Below are 21,846 nucleotides of genomic sequence, written 5' to 3'. Positions count from 1 at the left end.
GCTAGTTGCAAAAATGTCATCCCGCCAACAACCGGTCCAAACAATTTAAACCAGGTAGCGAAGATCACACACAAACATTCCCCAGGGCAGCATTATTTTTATTTCCAAAAGGAATTTGGGATTGTGGAAGGTTAAGGGTTTTCCCCAAAATAAAGTCTTGGAATCCAAAATTGCCGATAAAATAAAGCAGAATCAAAGTCCAACAGCTTTAAAAAAAAATGGGGAAAAAAACTCAAAAATGCTAAACTTACTCTGATAAGGCAGCTGCAGTGACAAAATTGAAAAAGAGCACAGGTGGAGGTCTAGCTTCCTGAGGAGTTGGGTCCCTTATCAGGACATGTTCAAGACGAAAAGAAGGGGGGGGGGATAGAGCGCAAACAAATCAGCATTTCCACTCTTTAAAAAATTGTGCTTTTTTTTTTTAAATTGGGAGAAAAGATTTCCCTAAACGCCTACATGGATTTGCTATCAAACGCAACCCATCCTACACAGCTGGAATGACGCTAGGTTGGAACGTCAGAAAAAGAAAGTATGGATACGATCGGTAACGCAGGCGCCTCCAAACTTGGCGACTTTAAACCTGGTGGACTTCAACTCCCCAGAATCCCCCAGCCAGCTTTGCTGGGAGTTGACGTCCGCTAAACTTAAAGTCGCCAAGGTTGGAGACCCCAGCGTTAGCGGGTTAATTTCTCATACCTTTCAGGCAATGTTATGACTTTCTACTCTTGATATGAAACTGGACCTCTCTGGATAATGGCACGATTGTTTGTACAGATCCAGATGTTACTGGATACAACATCAAAACAAAAGCAAAATAAACACCACGTCTTCAAATACAAGGTTTTTGTCCGTAGTTCGGGAATCCTGGGGGAGGAAAAATTAGCCCTGTTCTACTAAGACTGGAACCAAGTAAAGCTGCTGGGACTTTCGTGGTCCTAGGACCAGAGGATTGGAAAGGAAATAAAAATAACATATCCTCTGGCAGAGAAGAGAGAAAAAGGAATGGCAATTCTCCGTTCCAGCTTAGCCAAATGCTGCCCATGTATGCTTGTGCCCTTGAATGAAACCAGCAGAAAGAACAAAACATTTCAAATGGAATAGACATAGTTCTCTAAGGAGATTCTTCCCCAGCTCCCCAGTTGATTTATTTTTTATTTTATTTTACCATGAATCTCATCAAGGACACTTCAAGGGAAAAAAAGAAAAGTGAGACAGACATAATCAAATTAATTCCAGGCAGAAACACATATAACACAAAGTTCGTTTGCAAAGAACAAAGAAGGCGATGGGCTTCGATACCAGCACAGTGCTGGGTGAGAATCCTTTTCCTTTTCAAAGCGAGCAAAGGATTCTCCCCTCTCTCGTTGTGTTGCTCTAACCGGCAACAAACCGCCCTTTGTTCCGATTCAGAGGCTCTGCAGGAAGTGGAATTAGGTTTGCTGTTGAGACCATCATGTTAAACATACGCGAAAGAAATTAGAAAGCAGGAGGAGAAAAAATATATGATATGGACCCCTTGAATCTTCTTTTTTTATTATCACTACTGTGGCCAGGGTATTCATTCTGATTTAAAAGTCAAACTGCCTCACTGAGGTATTTTCCTATGATAAAAAAAACCCCACCCAGGGACTGGAAGCTCCCTTCTTGCACATCTAAAGGAAGTGAACAATAAGTGAACTCACATTGTTCTAACAATGCAATTTAAGGGGGAAACACTCTCTCGTTTCGTATGCGTGACACAGGTTGAGACATGTGCTTTTAAATAATTTTGTTCCTTTTGACACACACGTACGTACATCAAGCAGGTATCTGGGACTAACACGTCACTAAGATTATCCATGGCAGTGTTTCTCAACCTTGGCGGTTTGAAGATGGGTGGACTTCAACTCCCAGAATTGCCCAGCCAGCACGCTGGCTGGGCAATTCTGGGAGTTGAAGTCCACCCATCTTCAAACCGCCAAGGTTGAGAAACACTGATCTATGGAGTGGCTTTGTGACCTCGGGAAAGTGGTCACATAGGCCTTCAGATCAGAAATTCAGAATATCAGAAAGAGGCAATGTTTCTGGAGCCAAGCAGGCACTGATCTAGCTGCAATCGGAATAGCAGTAACGTTACTGGAAGAGCAGGGTCAGAATTTTCAGCCCTGCTTAAAAAAAAACGCTATACAGATGAAGCTACCAGAGACTTAATGCACCAATGTTACAGTACTTACTTTAAAGACGGCAGAGATAATGTGGCTGAATTTCAGCAATTGTTAAATGGAAAAGGATACAAGGTCTATTACTCCTGTTTTACATGTAGACCTAAGGGACACTTGTACGCTAGCGTGTATTTGGGGAATGCACATTTGACCCATCACAAAAGGCTAACTTTAATGCCAAGACAAGCTGCCAAGACGTTAATTCTAATTCAGGAAAGAATTGGCTTCTATCTGTTGGTCAACTGGCAAAGCGGACACAGGATGAATCGTTGAGCTGCAATTTTCAACACTGCATCCCTTCGTTAAGAGGGGGGGATATGATGGATTCACCCCAAAATGTATGAGCAGTAATGTCTCCAGTATGCAAAAAAATAAAAATAAAACATCTTCAGAGGAACAAAATTCCAAACATGCAAAGCAAAGAAATTCTCTCAAAAAAGATTTTGTCCGGAGGTTTCCTTTTTACTGACTTTAAGATAAATGGTTGGAAAACAAAACTTGATTAGTTTCCAAGGACTTTCAAGCAATATTCTGATTTACTAAAATAAAAAATGAAGGTTAATGTCCATCTAGGTATATAAATTGGCAAGTATCTTTTATTGGTCAATTTCTCATCATTCCAGTCATTTTTTTTTTAGGAGAGGGGTTTAGAATTGAATTTACCACGATCTATCACGGGGGTTTTTTTCACTGATGCAGCAGAAAATATCACATTTGCGACTTAAAAGTCATTTCTTTAATTGTGTGACATACTGAAAAGTTTTGATTTTCCTGATAATAGCTGGGACATATGTAAGAGTCTTATTACATTTACAGTAGGAAGCAAGCAAAAATTATTTTCCAAGGGGTTGAGTAGTTCTACTCAATGCATTTAAGTCGTGAAAGCAATCCTCACTGACACTGCTACATTATGCAACTGCACAACATTGCAATCCAATTTCCAAAACTTAAAACAGGGAAGCATTAAATTTCTGGTCTGATTGTACACAAAATCTCCACCTGGTCAAAAAAAAAAAAAGATAAAGGCAAATATGACTCTCTTAGACTCTTTAGCACAAAGGCTAGTAACTTGCAAGGGATTTTATAATTTTAATTCAAAGCAATTATTTTATCAACTGATGCTCCTTCAGGGTTGTTGAAATATATTATTCCCAGCCATTAAGGTAAAGAAATCAGGAATTGACGGGAGAGCACCTGACTATAAAAAGCCTAATCGTATTACATTTATTTGAAATAAGGTTATTAGCTTAAGGACGGAAATGATGAGAAATAGTGTTAAGATTCTTATAGCCTGTTTTTTAATACATCTTTCAGTTGAGGAAAAATAAGTCACATCCATTCCTATTTAATATATTGCAGCAAAGTAAACAATTCAAACTGGGGGTGGGTGGGGTTGTTCCGTTACTTAAATGGAAATAAGCGTTTGAGATCATTAAAATGTTCCTCTGCCGCTAAAATCATATGCTTATCTTGGATTTGGTTTTCAGAAAAGTAGCAAAAAATGCTTTAAAAAAAAAAGCAAATTAAGAAGGCTGACAAGCAAAATAAGTAACTAAGAGGTTGGGGAAGAAATTTAATTTAAAAAAAATATGTGGCCGGTCGATTCTTCCTATGTGAGATCAAAATAGAATCTGAATTAATTTATTCTGCTTAAGTCAGAGTCTGTTGAACTGGTGAAGACTGCTTTCATCCTGGAGCACTTTAATTCCTGATGCGAGAAAGTTCCGCTGCAGGCAATTATTGCTCATTAATCATAATTTAAAAAACAAAACAAGAAAGAAATCCTCATAGAAATAGTTACACTTTATAGAATCTCAAAACCGACTATGTTTATTTTCAAGAAAAACTTCCTAACAGTTTAAAAAACAAAAGTGCCCGCTATAATTAAAGTGTCAAGGCCCGTGATGGCAAACCTATGGCGCATATGTCAGAGAAGGCACACAGAGTCTTCTCTATGGGCACATGCGCCATCTCCAGCTGCTCTTCCAGTTCCGTCGCGCGCATGCTTGCCAGACAGCTGGTCTGGCGCACATGCGAACTGCCCAGCTGCTCTCTTCCAGGTTCTGGTGCTCCGGCAGTGCATACACACTCCAGTTTTGGTGCTCGGCGTCGAAAAGGTTAACCATCACTGGTTTAGGCAGCAAAAACAAAAGGTAGGAAGCAATAAAGTGCTAACTGTTATAGGGATCATAAATGTAAACTGAAATATGCCCTAAGGAAAGAACACCAAACCGACAGTTCAAAACAGAACTACAGTTGAAAAATAGTCTAATTGCAATGTTTCACTGTCTTAAGTAATCCAGACTTCTGAATGTGTGTTTGTGTGAATAAGATTGTAGCTTTTTTTTCACTTTTGGATTGGAAACTTGCTCAGTAGAAAAATCTGTTTCTCTATTCTACAGCAGCAAAAACCCTGCTTCCCCACTGTATTATTGCATCTCGCCCTAAATTGCCGGTTTGATGTCACTAAGCTGAAAATTCAAATGAGCACCTTTGGACACAAGGAACTGCAGAAGCCACTTAATAGTTAAGGCATACAGTACATTTAAAACAAAAAAAAATATCTACCTCTTTAAACCAAGACGATTGTGGCTTTCTAAATCTTACTACACTGCTCTAGTATGCTGGGGAGGCGAAAAGAATTTGGACGTTTTATTTTCTCCATCCTTCGCATGTGGAAATTCTCTAAAAGGAAAAAAAGAATAAAAAAAGAACAGACAACTTACAGACTTCGATGGTCACTGGTTTTTCACTTACAGACAGTATTAAAAGGCCTGGGTTAGGAGCACTCACGACTTTTTATCTCAAAATATAACGCCTTGTTTTTTTAGAGAAGGCAACGATCAAAAAGGCTACTTGTTTGAATGTCAAGTAGTAACAGAGTAGGGAATCGACTGTGGAGTCCCCCCAAAGCTTCCTACGTGGAAAGCCCCAGCGAGAAAAAGCAAAGCATGTGATTGAATGCCCTCAAGTCGGAATTCTGGAATTACCCAAATGTGGTTTTTTTTTTCCAAAGCCTTCGGAAAACCTATGAAATGCATTAAACACAGAAGAGTGAGGTCCCTCCTGTTCCTCCCTCGAGGGGGAGGGGAGCAGATTCTGGAAAATTCGAATCCTCCATCGTTCTTCCTCTGCTTTGCAAACGGCTGCCGCACCGACGGGCCGGCAGAGAGGATTCTATCGGTGTCTTCCGCAGGTGTGTAAAGTTTCCCTTTTCTGAGATGGCAACGAGGTGAAACATAACCACTGAGAAAATACACTTCTATCTTGCTAGGCAAAGTTTTGCAAAAACAACTCCAATGAGGTTACTCCGTTTTCCTTGGAAAAAAGTGTAAGCGTTGTAACATCTTGCCTCTCTAGGAGATTGTTCGGGTGTTGAACTGGTTCTGACACCTTACTAAGGAAGCTACAGGCAGCAACCCCCAGGAGACCGGACCGAGTTTTGTGCCTGCGTTGCCTGCCAGCCTGCTCCAAAACAGCGACACCCCTGGTGTTGTAGCTCTAGTTGGCATGAAACACTGCCATCAAATGCCTACGTTGAAGATGACCAGGCTTGGCCTGGGAAAAAAGCACAGGAAGGAAGGAAGTAAGTTGAGAACTAAGTCGGAAAACAACCTGAAAGGTCTTTGGGGATTGTTTATTCTTGGCCCGATGATTGTTCCGTATCCGAACAATGAGATTTATTCTTCTCCCATTGACAGATGGCGTCTGTGTACTGCACCACCAGCTTATCCATCCAAGTGAGGGGCTCGGGAAAAAGGACTGAGCCCTCAAAGAACCCCAAGTGGCCCCCGTGCAAGGGTAGAACAAACATGACGTTCTCCTGTTTTTCTGAAAGAGTGAAAAAGAAAGGAAGTTTAGAAGGCAATGTCACTCGCCAACGACGTCGTTTTCTTCGCAACAGCAGTCATAATATCCTGATTTTTTTTCAAAATGAAAGCCAGGAAATTACAATAGTATCTCTACTTACTAACTTAATTCATTCCATAACCAGGTTCTTAAGTAGAAAAGTTTGTAAGTAGAAGCAACTTTTCCCATAGGAATCAATGTAAAAGCAAATAATGTGTGCAAACCCATTAGGAAAGAAATAAAAGCTCGGAATTTGGGAGAGAGGAGCAGGAGGAAGAATTATTTTTTTTAATTCTTCATTCCATATCTATTCACTTACGGTATACATCATTTATCTCCTTTTCTAATTTCATCATCCAGATAAACCAATTTTCTATTTAAATTTACTGCTTAATGAAATATTTTGACCTGCTTGCTTGTTATTACTATCGTTATCATGATATTGTACGTTATTTTTGTAAATACACTATATATGTATCTCTTTTAAATAATAAAATTTATTTTAATTTTTTTTGAGAAAGAAATATTTGTTTTCCTAAATCTAAGCCGTAATATCTCCTTCTCATTATTATTTATTTTCTTAATAACTAAAAGCCCTCATCCAATCGTAGATCCACATATTTAATATTCAATTTGTACTTTCTTTAAACATAACTTAATGACTTTTCTAATAGAGAACAAATTGCAAATTCTGTGGTCAAACGCCACGGCAACACGGTATTCCACGTGCTCTGCAGGGAAAGCCCGAATCCCCGTTGCCTGGGGGTCCTGATTCTATTGAATCAGGTCAGATCCTCCCTGGAGGGGAGGTGAATCTGTTTTGGGGTTGGCATACCCCATAGAAAGCTGGCTTGGAGCCTTGACCTGCAGCGGTGTAAAAGTAGTTTTTTAGCTGTTCTAACCATGGCAGCTGCATTACGCAATGATTGGACTATCTTTAATAGTTGGAAGTCATCCGGGAAGAACGGAAATTTAAGAGAAGTGCTGCAGGTTGAAGAGAAAAGGAGCTTATGTACTTGGTGAGCTATTCTGCTGGAAAAGAACCTAGAATTTCTATTTTTCAGAATAAAGGAGAAAAGATATAGAGAAAGGTGGGGGAAGAGGCTAATTAATTATCGGAAGTGTTCTATTTACATGTATTGGATGATTCGGAAACCTATAAATAATACCCATGTTGGTGGAATTTTTGGACTTAAAATTTGGACTTAAAAAGAAATTTTTTAATTTAAAGTTTTAAATTTTTGGACTTAAAAGAAATTTAACAGAAACTTTGGGATTGCTTGGTGGTGCCATCTGCTGGTGGAAGATTTGTTGGCGAGAGGCTACATATGGACTGTTTATCAGTGCTTATTTACTCAGCTGTGACCTTGAAGGAAGAGTTTATTTGGTTTATGCAGAGTGTTGGTGATTTTTCTCATAAAATTGTGATAGAGGAAAGGACAATATTGTTGTTTTTTTCTTGTATTCTAAAATGGATTTTTTTTTAAAAAAAAGTGCAATAAGAAAGGACCATTTGCTGGATATCTGAACTCTAAATGAACTCGAATTCCACAAGTCTTAAAGTTGCCAAGTTTGAAGACATTGTAATAGGAAAGAAAAGTTCAAGCAAAGGTTGGGCCTTACCTGAGAGGGCTCTTGGGATTGATAAGAGGCTATCGTGCACCAAAGGGTCATCAGCAGCATTAACCAGCAAGAGGGGAACAAAGATCTGAAGACAGAAAAGAGCAAGGTATGAGTTTTATTTTGTTAAAAATGGATCCTGCTCATAATATCCTAATGGACGGCCACCATTTAGGGAGACCTGAGCATGCAGAAACTCACATCCTGTTAAAAATGGATTTAGAGAACTAGGATACAGTGTTCCCTCGATTTTCGCGGGGGATGCGTTCCGAGACCGCCTGCGAAAGTCGAATTTCCGCGAAGTAGAGATTCGGAAGTAAATACACCATTTTTGGTTATGAACAGTATCACTAGCCATCCCTTAACACTTTAAACCCCTAAATTACCATTTCCCATTTCCTTAACAACCATTTACTCACCATTACTACTGGTACTCACCATTGAATAAGACACTTGGTGTTTCTGATATTTATAAACATAATTATTTATTAACAATAATTATTTTTTTTGTTATTTATTTGCAAAAATTATTAGTTTGGCGATGATGTATGATGTCATCGGGCGGGAAAAACCATGGTATAGAAAAAACCCCGTGAAGTATTTTTAAATTAATATTATTTGAAAAACCGTGGTGTAGGCTATTTGCGAAGTTCGAACGCGTGAAAATTGAGGGAACACTGTATTTTGACTATTCCCCTGGTCTTAGGTGACCCCTGTGAAACGGTCGTTCGACCCCCAAAGAGGTCCCAACCCCCAGGTTGAGAACTACTGCTCTAGATAATCATCATAAGACAATTTCTACTGGATGTGCAACTGGTAGAATTTTCTGAAAAGGAAATACCGGTAATAAAATTTTGGATCAATTCTGCTGTTCATTTAAATCGCATTTATTTCTCTATTAAATTCATTTGCCACCCGTCTCATTTCAAACGACTCTGGGAGGCTTACAAGATAATAAGCGTTTCTAAAAAATATTTAAAACATTCCCTGAGCCTTCCCTAGGAACAGACCTTAATGCAGCAGTGAAATCTATTTACCTTCCCTACCAGTTTGGAAGCGTGAGCTCTTTCATCTTCTGCGCATGTGCAAAGAGTTATAAAAAGAAAATGGCAACATCTGGGCAGTTGGGCTGCTGCTGCTACTGGTTCTCTGAACCACCGGCGCTGCCACTACCGGCACACCCAAACTGGGACTAATGGTAGCATTTTACCCCTGCCCTAATGATATTCAACCAAAGTGAAGGAAAGAGAGACTTCTATCCAAAATTGTATCTAAACTAATTCACAATACCCTCATGGTATTCATCTTTTTCCACAAGGGTTCCCCCCCCCCCCTTGAGAAGTGATGGAGGAAAAACACATGGAAAAGCCAATTTATGGTCATACTTGATGTGAATAAACTGCAACATTACTATTACCGAATTAAGGAGAAACTCCCTGAGAGTGAGGGCAATTCAGAAAATTTGGGCACTCCGTCACTGTTTGTTTTTAAGAGGAGAATGGACAGTCACTTCTCTGAGGTGGTGTAGTTTCTCCTGCTGGACTAGAAGACCTCCAAGGTCCCTTCTATTCTATTCTATTCTACTTTTATTCCCTTATTTTTAATTCTATTTTGCAAAGATTCATGTTTTCCAGGGGCAACTACTTGTCACAAGAGACTTCCCACAAAACATATAACTTTTTAAGGTGATCCTATAAAATCCTCCCTATAATTATTCTAGCACCTGTATTATACACTTGGCCAAATATCCACCTGCATCTTTTCTTAAATGCACCGAAGCTATACTCCATCTTCTACTCCAAGTCTAAATGACCTCTCCCCCTTCCCTATTTTTTTTATCATTTTAAATTATGGAACCCAAACGATAAATATTCAATACATGTTATGATAAACTTACTCTGTGCAAGTAGTGCAGACAACTCTCTTGTTCATAATATTCTCTCAGGGAGCCGTAACCATGAAATTTTCTAAGGCCAGAAAAAAAAGTAAAGAAAACATAAGCATGGGAAAGATTTAGTGAATTATAATTTAATCACTTATGATATGGGGAGAGGGAGAGACAGAGACAGACGAAGAATGAGTGAGTGAGACAGAGAGACAGAGACATAGAGGTCGGGAAGGGAGGGGGAGAGATTGAAAACATTGGAAAACCATGAATTCCTAGACAGAAAATCAGCTCAAGGAATATGAACCAATCACTTTCTAGAAAGGGCTCAGCAAGTTCTGGCAAACCACTTCTGAAAACCTTGCTGACAAAACTGTCAGGACTTGTCCCAGGTAGTCTCCAGTAGTAAAAAAAACTGATATGAAGACATAGATGGATAATTTTAGATAATCACTCCTAATACATTTAATATTCTGGCTAGATAAATTAATCCTGATTAGAGTGCCAGTTCCTCCTAAGATGCTACACGTTTCTACCTTATTGCTGAATAAATTTGATTCAGGGTTATAAAAGGTAAGGCTCAAGTGAACCATCTTCTAACTGAAAAGGAAGAATTCCTAAAAGTCAAAATTCCTTTTTCCCCACTGCAATTAAAGAGGTCTGTTGTCTAACTGATTAAAAAGGTCCTATCATAATGATGACATTTTGGTTCTACTGTATACGACTTGTAAACAGTTCACTATATTTATAACATTCATGGACCAAGTAAAATTTGAAAGCACAGGTTCTTTCAAAATAGTTACGTCCTTCGCATTGATAAAACTTTACAAGCAGCAGGTGTTTAAAAGCAAAGCAGAGAATATTACAATATAAATCCTGAATTAACACATACCGCTAGCATTTAAGACTTATATACCGCTCCACAGTTCTTTTACAGCCCTCTCCAAGTGGTTTTCAGAGTCAGCTTCTTGCCCCCACAAAGTGGGTCCTCATTTTACCCACCTTGGAAGGATGGAAGGCTGAGTCAACTTTGAGCCTGGTGAGATTCAAACTGCCAAACTGCAGTCAGCCGGCAGTCAGCAGAAGAAACCTGCAGTAATGCACTCTCACCACTGCACCATTGTGGCTCATAGCCAACTTTTCTAGCAAAATCCTGAATTTATAGAAATGCAGAAGAATCTTAATTTTACAGCTAAATCATTCTGTTCAGCCCTGTAACTTCTCTTACATATGAGGGTTGCCCAGAAAGTAATGAACCATTTTTTTCTCAGCCTATAGTAATGGTACGAATGCAAAACTTTAGATATACATTACTTGAATTGTCAGGAGTGCATGTGTAAATTTTGCATTTCTTCAGACAGATAGTGTAGCTGCAGGAGTGTTTTGAAATGGTGTCTGTAAGTGATGTATATTACAAACAGCGTGTCATTATTAAATTTCTCACTGCGGAGAAAGAAACTGTTGGGAACATTCACAAAGGTTTGTGTACAGTTTATGGAGAATCTGCAGTCGACAGAAGTACGGTTAGTCGCTGGGCACAGAGGGTGAGGCCATTAGAGGTGATTCGCACAGTGCAGAAATGGCTTTGTGACAAAACAAGGAGTGGTACAGACAGGGCATAGACGCCCTTGTGTCTCACTGGAGGAAGGCCACAGAACGGGACGAAGATTACGTGGAAAAATAGGGAGTGTAGAAGAAACGTCATTCTTTCTTATGTGTAAGTTTCATTGTGTTCAATAAATAATTGTTGAAGAAAAAAAATGTGGTGCATTACCCTCTGGTATAATACTGCTATTTATAGCATACTGAGAGCTATAATTTAAAAACATCATCCTGCAGCAAGTGCAACTTCAAATGAACCCCAAAAAAGGGTGGCTGAAATTCAGGCAGAGTCATCATTAACCAGAAACTTCATTTCCAGAAATCAAGATAATGCTAAAACATTTATGTAGAAAAGCCAACAATACAAACTTTCCTGCGTACCTCATAATGCTGTCATCGATCTGCATGAGAGACGTTGCTGTGTGAAGTCTGCTTAGATCTGTTTCCACTAAACTATGCACCTTTTTTGAAGTTTCAGCAAACAAAGCTTGTCTAAAATACATGGGGGGGAGGGGGAAAGCTGTTGTTAGGCCCATCATAGGCATCAGAGGGATAACAGTACAGTGGCACCTCCACTTACAAACTTAATTCGTTCCGTGACCAGGTTCTTAAGTGGAAAAGTTTGTAAGAAGAAGAAATTTTCCCCATAGGAATCAATGTAAAAGCAAATAATGCGTGCGATTGGGGAAACCACAGGGAGGGTGGAGGTCCTGTTTCCTCCCAGGAGATTCCTAGAGAGGCCCCATGGAGGCTTCTCCCCACCTTTTCTGGCCCTGTTTTCTCCCAGGAGATTCCTAGAGAGGCCCCATGGAGGCTTCTCCCCGCCTTTTCTGGCCCTGTTTCCTCCCAGGAGATTCCTAGAGAGGCCCCATGGAGGCTTCTCCCCACCTTTTCTGGCCCTGTTTTCTCCCAGGAGATTCCTAGAGAGGCCCCATGGAGGCTTCTCCCCACCTTTTCTGGCCCTGTTTTCTCCCAGGAGATTCCTAGAGAGGCCCCATGGAGGCTTCTCCCTGCCTTTTCTGGCCCTGTTTCCTCCCAGGAGATTCCTAGAGAGGCCCCATGGAGGCTTCTCCCCACCTTTTCTGGCCCTGTTTTCTCCCAGGAGATTCCTGAGGCCCCATGGAGGCTTCTCCCTGCCTTTTCTGGCCCTGTTTCCTCCCAGGTGATTCCTAGAGAGGCCTCATGGAGGCTTCTCCCCACCTTTTCTGGCCCTGTTTTCTCCCAGGAGATTCCTGAGGCCCCATGGAGGCTTCTCCCTGCCTTTTCTGGCCCTGTTTCCTCCCAGGAGATTCCTAGAGAGGCCCCATGGAGGCTTCTCCCCACCTTTTCTGGCCCTGTTTTCTCCCAGGAGATTCCTGAGGCCCCATGGAGGCTTCTCCCTGCCTTTTCTGGCCCTGTTTCCTCCCAGGTGATTCCTAGAGAGGCCTCATGGAGGCTTCTCCCTGCCTTTTCCAGTTACAGTTTCAGGGGCTTGGGTTTGTAAGTGTAAAATGGTTCTTGAGAAGAGGCAAAAAAATCTTGAACACCTGGTTCTTATCTAGAAAAGTTCCTAAGTAGAGGTGTTTGCAGGTAGAGGTACCATTGTATTTACTAACTTTATAGATAGCAATAGACTTATATACTACTCCACTCTCTGAGCAGTTTACAAGGTCAGCATATTGCCCCCCAAAATCTGGGTTCTCATTTTACCAACCTCGGAAGGATGGAAGGCTGAATCAACCATGAGCAATTCAGGATCGAACTCCTGGCTGTGGGCAGAGTTAGCCTGCAATGCTGCGTTCTAACCACTGTGCCCCTAGGACTCTGAAATAGATACAAATCTTCACACTATTGTAGTGTGGAGCGTCTTGTGTCAAATTCAAATCTTTTTTGATTTGTCCTTTGGAAAGCCAGCATGAAATTTGGTACCAGTATGTTTGTTAATCTTACAAACAGAACGATGTTATTCAACCAAAGGTAGAAGAATGGATCAGAAATCTAGACTTTATTTGTTTATTTATTATTTATTAATTGGACTTTTATGCCGCCCCTCTCCGAGGACTTGGGGCGGCTCACAACATATAATAGAAAACAATACACAACATTTTGGGTCCAATTAATTAAATATAAAATATAAAACTAAAAGTGCATTAAAAAAAACAGTCATTCCCACTCAATCTGTTTCTCTCAATCCATTTGTCGGCCAGGGGGCAAGAATCTAATAGCCCCAAGCCTGGCGGCATAACTGCGGACGGCGAGGAGGGTGGGGGCGGTACGAATCACCAGGGGAGCTGATTCCAGAGGGCCAGGGCCGTCACAGAGAAGGCTCTTCCCCTAGGCCCTGCCAACCGACATTGTCTAGTTGACGGACCTGGAGAAGGCCGACTCTGTGGGACCTAACCGGTTGCTGGGATTCATGCGGCAGAAGGCGGTCCTGTAGGTAGGTATTCTGGACCGATGCCATGTAGGGCTTTATAGGTCATCACCAACACTTTGAATTACATCCGAAAACCAATTGGCAACCAATGCAGTCTGCAGAGTGTTGGAGTATTTATTTATTTATTATATCTAATAATTTAAATCTAATAATTTAAAAACATTTTTAAAAACCCGTTATTAAGCAGACATACACATAAACATACCATACATAAATTGTATAAGCCCAGGGGAGATATCTCAATTCCGCCATGCCTGGCAGGTTACGAAAGGCAAGGAGGGTGGGGGCAGTTCTAATCTCCGGGGGGAGCTGGTTCCAGAGAGTCGGGGCCACCACAGAGAAGGCTCTTCCCCTGGGACCCGCCAAACTACATTGTTTAGTCAACGGGACCCGGAGAAGGCCAACTCTGTGGGACCTAACCGGTTACTAGGATTCGTGCAGCAGAAGGCGGTCCCGGAGATATTCTGGTCCGGTGCCATGAAGGGCTTTATAGGTCATAACCAACACTTTGAATTGTGACCGGAAATTGATCGGCAACCAATGCAGACTGCGGAGTGTTGCTGTAACATGGGCATATTTAGGGAAGCCCATGATTGCTCTCGCAGCTGCATTCTGCACGATCTGAAGTTTCCGAACACTTTTCAAAGGAAGCCCCATGTAGAGAGCGTTACAGTGTGGCCGTGTTCTGCACAATTTGCAGTTTCTGAACCCCGTTCAGAGGTAGCCCCATGTAGAGAGCAGTAGTCGGACCTCAAGGTGATAAGGACATGAGTATTTGAACAGTGCTGAATGATGAGCGGTTCTGATCAATCAAATAATTCGCTTGGAATAGTTACTTCAACATGTGTTGTTCACTAGAGCAGTGTTTCCCAACCTTAGCAACTTGGAGATATTTGGACTTCAACTCCCAGAATCCCCCAGCCAGCGAATGCTGGCTGGGGAATTCTGGGAGTTGAAGTCCAGATATCTTCAAGTTGCCAAGGTTGGGAAACACTGCATTAGAGAAATCTGGCTTTATATGTAACAGAGCGTAGAGACCATTAGCGATCCTGACTGAGAAGGAAATAAAGAGCTGGGAACAAAGGAGGACTGTGGGCCATATGTATGAGCTTTGTTCTCTGTAGTTGCAGAGCACAAAACATTTGGGGAAATCTGGCTTGGGGGATTGCACGACAACACAAAAGATCTATTATGGGGACAAAATGTTTTTGGCAGATTAACAAGATATCCTTCAGAGTCGCAAAGGATTGCTTGTGCTTAAGACTGGGAACTCTTTTAAAATAGGGAGATTAAAATATCTCGCAGTTGTCAAAATGTTTGGATATCTGGGACAAATTAAAATATAAAGAGAGTCTTAATGCCCTAAAGTTTTTCCTTCCCCTTGTTCCTTCCCATGAAAGCCTTATGGAGGAATCATCGCAGCAAATGCAATGATTATTATTCCATAAAAGTTGCTAATCTAAATACACTGCTGAAAGAAATAAAGGTGTTCTGCTGGGCTCTATGGTAAGAGTCTCCCAAAAATTCAAGGGTAAAAATTTCAGACACACACACTTGAAAATTCAAAAACAAAGTTCTTTATCACAAAATTCAAAAGAAACAAAGCACCCTTTTTGCATTGCAAAGAGCACTCGTCCCAAAACAACCTTGTAGGCTGTACAATCCCCTTAATCAGTCCTTAAGTATTTAGCTAGCAGCTGTGAAGAAACGTCACAGCCCTCCTTCTTCCATGAATTGAGACACACACACTTTGCTCTGCTTTGGTTTCAAAGTCGTGAAAAATCAACAGTCTGGAAACAGCAAAATCAGCAAAGTCTGAAGAAACAATGATCAGATAATCTTCCACAACGGCCAAACCAGCACGCTGCTATTTATATCAGCAGCTCTAATTACTGGAGCCCCACCCAAACATAGGTGGCCTCTCTTATCTCCTGTAATATTTCCTCAATTGGTCTCTTCTATGCATAATTCTGTGCCTGCGTGGGTCTAACACTTCCTCATCCGAATCGACTGAAGATAATGGAGATTGGCTTCCTGGGCTGTGTGCCAAGCCCCCCTCTTCCAAGTCATCCCCACCTTCTTCTTCGTCCGAGGAAACTGCACTACCTGACTCTGTCAGCAATAAAACAGGCCTATGACATGTTGATGTTTCCCCTGCATCCACCTCCACATTCCTTGGGGCAGGAGCTGGGCCAGAGCCAACCACAACAAAAGGGAACACTTAAAGAACAGAATATAACCCCAAGTAAATCAAACTTCTGTGAAATCAAACTGTCCACTTAGGAAGCAACACTGATTGACAGTCAATTTCACATGCTGTTGTGCAAATGGAATAGTTGTGCAAATGAAATATTCATTCACTCAGATCTAGGATGTGTTATTTGAGTGTTCGCTTTATTTTTTTGAGCAGTATATATGCCAAAAGTATTATTATTATTTTTTTTTTAAATCTATTTCCCAGTCTCCAATCATAACAGACCAGGGGTGGATTTCTCTTGACTTTCCTACAGGTTTGGAAGTGCATGCATCATGTCGGAAGCATGCGTTACATCTGGGTACTGACCCACCTCTGAGCACGTGTGGAAGCCTTCGCACATGCACAGGTTCGTTGGCAGCCATTTTCAAGCAGCGGTGACTGGAGAACCAGTTCAGGAGTATGACAAGCTGGCCATCAGTTCAGCGAACGGGGTCAAATTTCCGCTACCGGCTCACGCAAACCAATAGCAACCTACCGCTATAACAGACCATTTCTTAAGCTAAATGCCCTGGTTTTCATCCAGATGAATCTAGTGAATAATCTATCCAACCTGATTGACTAACATACCTTGGGGGCAGTAAAAATTGCAATCCACCCAATCTAACCATGCGGTACATCGTTGAGAGAAAAACAAGATATATTCCTGTACCTGTGCGATAAGATGATTTTCTTCAGGTTGTCTGCCATGAGGAAATTGTAAAATCTCCGGCACTGATCCCACTGCATGAAGGTTTCCTGGGCCCTAACAAGGACAGAGGCGGGAAATAAGTAAATAAAACCAATTAATAAACGTTATTCTCAGGTTATGGTGATAAGAGGCGAACTTGCAACATTGCTCTTTAATTTTGTCCCCCCTGGGGACCATCAATACAAGTCGTCCTCGTCTTAGGACTGGTCGCTTAGTGAACCATTTGAAGTTACGACTTACCTGAAAAAGAGAAGATACAACCCAATTCTGAAGTTATGACTGTCACCACCCCCACCCCATGATCATGTGACCACACCGCTGACACTCAGCAACATGCCTGCACAGATGGCCATTTGTAGCATTATGCAATCTCATGGCCATGTTTCATCAGAGTCCTGCTGAAAATTCTGGCTTGGGGGCAGAAACCAGGCCCTAGTGAACGATGCTGTGCTCCTTTAACAATGAGGGATGTGCTTCTCAACCTTGCAACTTTGACTGGACCAACTCCCAGAATTCCTTGCTGGCTGAGGAATTCTGAAAGTTTAAGTTCACCCATTGTAAAAATGCTAAGTTTGAGAAACCCTGAACTAGGGTATTTGTTTTATGACTGTGTTCGTGTAACGATAACTGCAAAAAAAGTTTTATGATGGAAATGACATACAACCCTAATGGGCAATCTCTGTTAGTCGCATGTTGAGGATTAACCATAGCTCCAACAAACTTAGGCAATGGAACAGAGAAGTGCTATTAAAAAGTCCACCATTAGAGGGAACAAACCCCTCAAAAACAGCAATAGGAAGCTGGCAACAACTTGCAAAAGAAACATTCAAGAAAAGAGTGTATGGTCTCTTTTATTCTCTCAAAGGGTCGTTTCTAAAATCAGTTGAATGATCAGATGTTGCAAAAGCTGGCAAAGTACATATGGATCAACCCAGAATCCTGACTTGAAAGCTTCTTTTAATATTTGGCAGGGGAAACACCTTACATCAGTTCTTTAGTTCAAGAAAATCTTTCCTTGCCATATTGTGCCTTCCAAACTCTTGACTGCATAAACATGGAACATGCAACATCGTTGTATCAAGCTGTTTGCAAAAAGCAAACTGTTGGGTCCATTTGCCCATTAAGTACACTATCTTCCCACTTTCTTCCAGTTCTATTAGTCTAGTATGGGGATGGACAAAATCAGATGTAAAATACTGTATAAAGCTTGCATTGTTGGTTTTAAATATTCAATCTGAACAAAATTGTTGTCACTATGTCTGAAATATAAAACCTGTGAGAAATTAAGTGTCAAATTGGGTTGATATATATTTTTAATACGGATATGGCTCAATTCTTCTGGATAATTAGTGTGCTTTTGGCATGTTAATAGACTTTCAAATATAAAGTCACTTAATTTTGGCCAGTCTAGCATTTATTTAGATAAGATGTAGTTGTAGTATTGTATTTCAATAACATTCTGGGTCAAATTAGCTATTTTAAAATGGAAATTGAACACTGAAGAGGCTTTTATTTAACCCATGAATTACATGTATTGGACTGATAAACCAATATTTTACAGATGAAGATAATGGTTGTATTCCTTTTAGTGTGGGACTGAATCAAACCAGACTGAAAGGTCACCTGAGGTTTCCGCCCAAGAAAAATAAAATATCCTTCTAAAGAGGTAGTATTTCCCCCCCAACAACAGACAACTGCCTTTATTCTTTCAAATCTTTTAATTATTTTTATATTTCTAAAATAATTTCCTATCTGTAGTATATTTAGATTTTTTTTGCCAGATTTTGAAATTAACCCTTTTTGGGTTAATTCGTGGTGGCAAAGTGGTTAAACTGCAGTAGTGCAGGCTAACTCTGCCAACCGGTGACTATCAGCAGTTTGATCCTGACCAGCTCAAGGTTGACTCAGTTTTCCGAAGTCCGTAAAATGAGGTCCCAGATTGTTGGGGGCAATATGCTGACTCTATAAACCGCTTAGACAGGGCTATAAAATGCTGTATATACGATAAGTCTGAGTACTATTGCTATTACTGAATGTGTTAAGATGATTGATAAATCTTAGAAATTTAATTAGATGACGCAATGCTAAAAATTCTGAAAGCTTTGGTAAACCACTATTTTAAGTGGAGGAAGAGCAAGCAGAAGTAAAATATTTCAAATATGTTTCTCACTGCTTTTCTTTTCTTGCGTAAAATTCTGACGGCAGAACCACCAGGATTCTGTGTGAAGAACACATAGCTGAAATGTTGCCTTCTATTGACATAATTTCTGAAAAGACAGTATTTTGAAAGAAAAGAGGTAATAGGTTGAGTAAAAGATATGTAGAAATGGCTTACTTCCTCTACACCAAGAGACCAAACTTGTCAAATTTAAGACTTGTGGACTTCAACTCCCACAATACTTCAACCAGCTATTCTGGCTGATGAATTCTGAGAGTTGAAGTCCACAAGCATTAAAGTTTCCAGGTTTGAAGACATCTGCTCTACACTCAACAAAAGCACTTATCATACATATTCACTCCCTGGTCTACCACAACAAAGCTTGTAAGTCAACTTACCTCAATGCGCTATACCCCTGGCACACGCTGACACAGCAGAGCACCCGCTCCTGGTTAACGTGGGACTCCCCAAGATATTTGCACACTATATTTCCGCCCAGGCTAAAGCCAACAACAACAAGGTTGGACTGAGGATATGTCTTCTTGATGTAGGTCACCATGGCAGCAAATTCCCAGGTGCAACCTATGAAACAGTAAAGGCAAAGACATGTTGGCTGGGGAATTCTGGGGATTGAAGTCCATGAGTCTTAAAGTTGCCAAGGTTGGAGAACCCCTGGCTTACATCACAAACGGAACTGTAAGTTCCCATGTTTTTTTTCAAAACTTCTATACGTTAAAAAACAATCTAATCATAGTTAAGAAATTAGGAACCTTTTAAGAACCATAAAACAAGAAACAGAGGATAACAACATATAGTGAAAACCAGATACCATAATGATAGCATTCTATTCTTAAGAACTTGCCATTGCAGTACAGAGTTTTCAAGCGGCAAAACTGATTATAGTTAAATAAAGCATAGGAGAAATAAAAGATAGAGTAGAGCATTACAGTAACATTTTGATTTCTCAGTAACACTCCAGAGGCTACAGACTATAATTATTATTATTTTTAAAGTGATGCCAAAGGCTTACACTAGAGATTTGAAATTCTCATCATAAACAACAGGATACAAGGAATGGCAGGAGCCAACAGGATTTCAATGGAAAAACAAATTCTTCCTTTGGTGTTAACTCTTATCCCTTGGGTTTTAAGAAGTATCAGTTTGTGCTACTCTCCAAAAGTGTTGTAGTTATTGAAAAACTACTGTTATGTTTTATTCCCTTTTCTGGCACTACAATCTAAGTCAGTGATGGCGAGCCTATGGAACAGGTTATCTGCTGGCACATGAGCTGTTGCCCTAGCTCAGCTCCAATGTGCAGGTGTGTATTGGCCAGTTGAATTTTGGCTCGCACAGAGGCTCTGGGCGGGTGTTTTTGGCTTCCAAAAAGCCTCCAGAGGGATGGTGGAAGGTGTTTTACCCTCCCCTGGCTCCAGGGAAGCCTTTTGAGCCTGGGGAGCATGAAACACGAGCCTACTGGGCCCACCAGAAGATGGGAAACAGGCCGTTTCTAGCCCCCAGAGGACTTCTGGGGGACAGGGAAAGCTGTTTTCGCCCTCCCCAGGCATTGAATTACGGGTGTGGGCATTCACACATGCGCAATAGTACACACACATGCTCTTTCGGCACCCGAGGGAAAAAAGGTTCACCATCACTGATCTAAATCAAGCTAAAGAAACTGATACTACAGCATTGCATGTATATTCCTAGGGGAAAACAGCTCTATATTTTCTCTTTATGCATATAGAAACATGCACATGTTGAAAAATGTCTTTTTTCACTGAAGGAAAAGTAACTTAGGTCATATTTTTTTCCCTTAGAACCTATGGAACGCATGCCGGAAACGGTACGCAGAGGCATCCCGCGGAGAATACGCGACCTCACTGGCTCCTCTGCCCCGTTCCTGTGCGCACACACATGCACCGGTCAGCTGTTCATTGTGTGCGCAGGATTGGCAAAACCTGGAAGAGCAGTGCTCCAGTGCACATGCGCAGGCCAGCACCCGAACTTCCAGATTACCTCCGGACGCATGAGCAATGGCCAGCTCTTTGTTGGGTACACGGCAGCAATGGAAACCAGAAGTTCAGGTGCCGGTGTGCCCATGCGCACCAGAACACTGCTCTTCCAGGTTTCGCCACTCCCATGCATGCGATGGCCAGCGAGGCTGCGCAGGCCAGGTGGGATGGTTTGATGCGCCATTTTTGGCACATAGGCCAGCACATGGGGACAAAAAGGTTAGTCACCACTGCTTTAGATTGATTTAATAACATGCTTATGTTTCCTAACAAAGTGTTTCCCAACCTTGGCAACTTGAAGATATCTGGACTTCAACTCCCAGAATTCCCCAGCCAGCATTCACTGGCTGGGGAATTCTGGGAGTTGAAGTCCAAATATCTTCAAGTTGCCAAGGTTGGGAAACACTCTCCTAACAGACCATAATTCTGGTTGGGCTCACATGGTGAGACAAAGCCAAGCAAAGCTCATTAGGGCTCACTGTAAAAGTTTGAGCTGAGCCATTTGAAAGTTTACTGATCAAGTCAAACTCGCTCCTACCTTTGATATTAGGAACCCAGGCATGCTAGGAACTAACACTAATAGAAGATGGAAGAGTGAACAAATATTTACCGTAAGTGAACATGCGTGGCGAAGTCAGTTCAATGTTTGGGAGGGCCCCAAGGTGATTTAAGACAGCACATCGGTAGCCCTTCTTTTGAGAATAGTCAACAAAGGTTCGGATGTACTGCTTCTCACTGTGATTAGCTATGCCAGGGCAGATGACCATTGTGATATCTTCTAAATAAAAACATTCGAGAGAAAGAACTTAAGAACTTTGATATGGAAGATACAAAATGACATTTCATTTGCTAATTTTGGTCTAGAGAGACTAATTTCAGAACAAAGCAAATTTTACCTTTCTTTCCTTCTTTCTTTCTTTCTCTCTCTCTCTCTCTCACACACACACCCACACTCACACATACACACACTTTTGCTCAGAATGTGGTAATTTATTATGTTACTGTACAACAGAGAGGAAACATGACATCCATTATGCAACTTCAGTTTGTTTACCCAAGCTCTTTAAAATGATCCAGAATGTATTTTGACAGGTTACTGCAAGCATCGCTGAAAACAACTTCTCCAATTAGCAACCACTGACTAAGACAACTTCTCTA

The 21,846-nt window shown here is 41.1% G+C and overlaps 1 protein-coding gene across 2 annotated transcripts in view; it reads right to left on the bottom strand.

Annotated features, from left to right (window-relative positions):
• Positions 1–3,712: 3,712 nt before the first annotated feature.
• ABHD2 (abhydrolase domain containing 2, acylglycerol lipase) overlaps positions 3,713–21,846 on the bottom strand; it is a 47,220-nt gene continuing 29,086 nt past the window's right edge. For both annotated transcript variants that reach the window (XM_070763302.1, XM_070763303.1), the window contains exons 5-11: positions 21,299–21,466; positions 19,075–19,258; positions 16,480–16,572; positions 11,539–11,649; positions 9,568–9,637; positions 7,674–7,758; positions 3,713–6,032 (exon numbers count right to left, since the gene is read on the bottom strand). In XM_070763302.1, the coding sequence (XP_070619403.1) occupies positions 5,839–6,032; positions 7,674–7,758; positions 9,568–9,637; positions 11,539–11,649; positions 16,480–16,572; positions 19,075–19,258; positions 21,299–21,466 (905 nt within the window). In that variant the 3' untranslated portion in view covers positions 3,713–5,838. The remainder of the gene's footprint in view (positions 6,033–7,673; positions 7,759–9,567; positions 9,638–11,538; positions 11,650–16,479; positions 16,573–19,074; positions 19,259–21,298; positions 21,467–21,846) is intronic.

The sequence above is a fragment of the Erythrolamprus reginae genome, chromosome 10, assembly GCF_031021105.1.
Source record: "Erythrolamprus reginae isolate rEryReg1 chromosome 10, rEryReg1.hap1, whole genome shotgun sequence".
Classification (NCBI taxonomy): Eukaryota; Metazoa; Chordata; class Lepidosauria; order Squamata; family Dipsadidae; genus Erythrolamprus; species Erythrolamprus reginae.
This window is presented reverse-complemented; position numbering and strand designations above follow the sequence as displayed.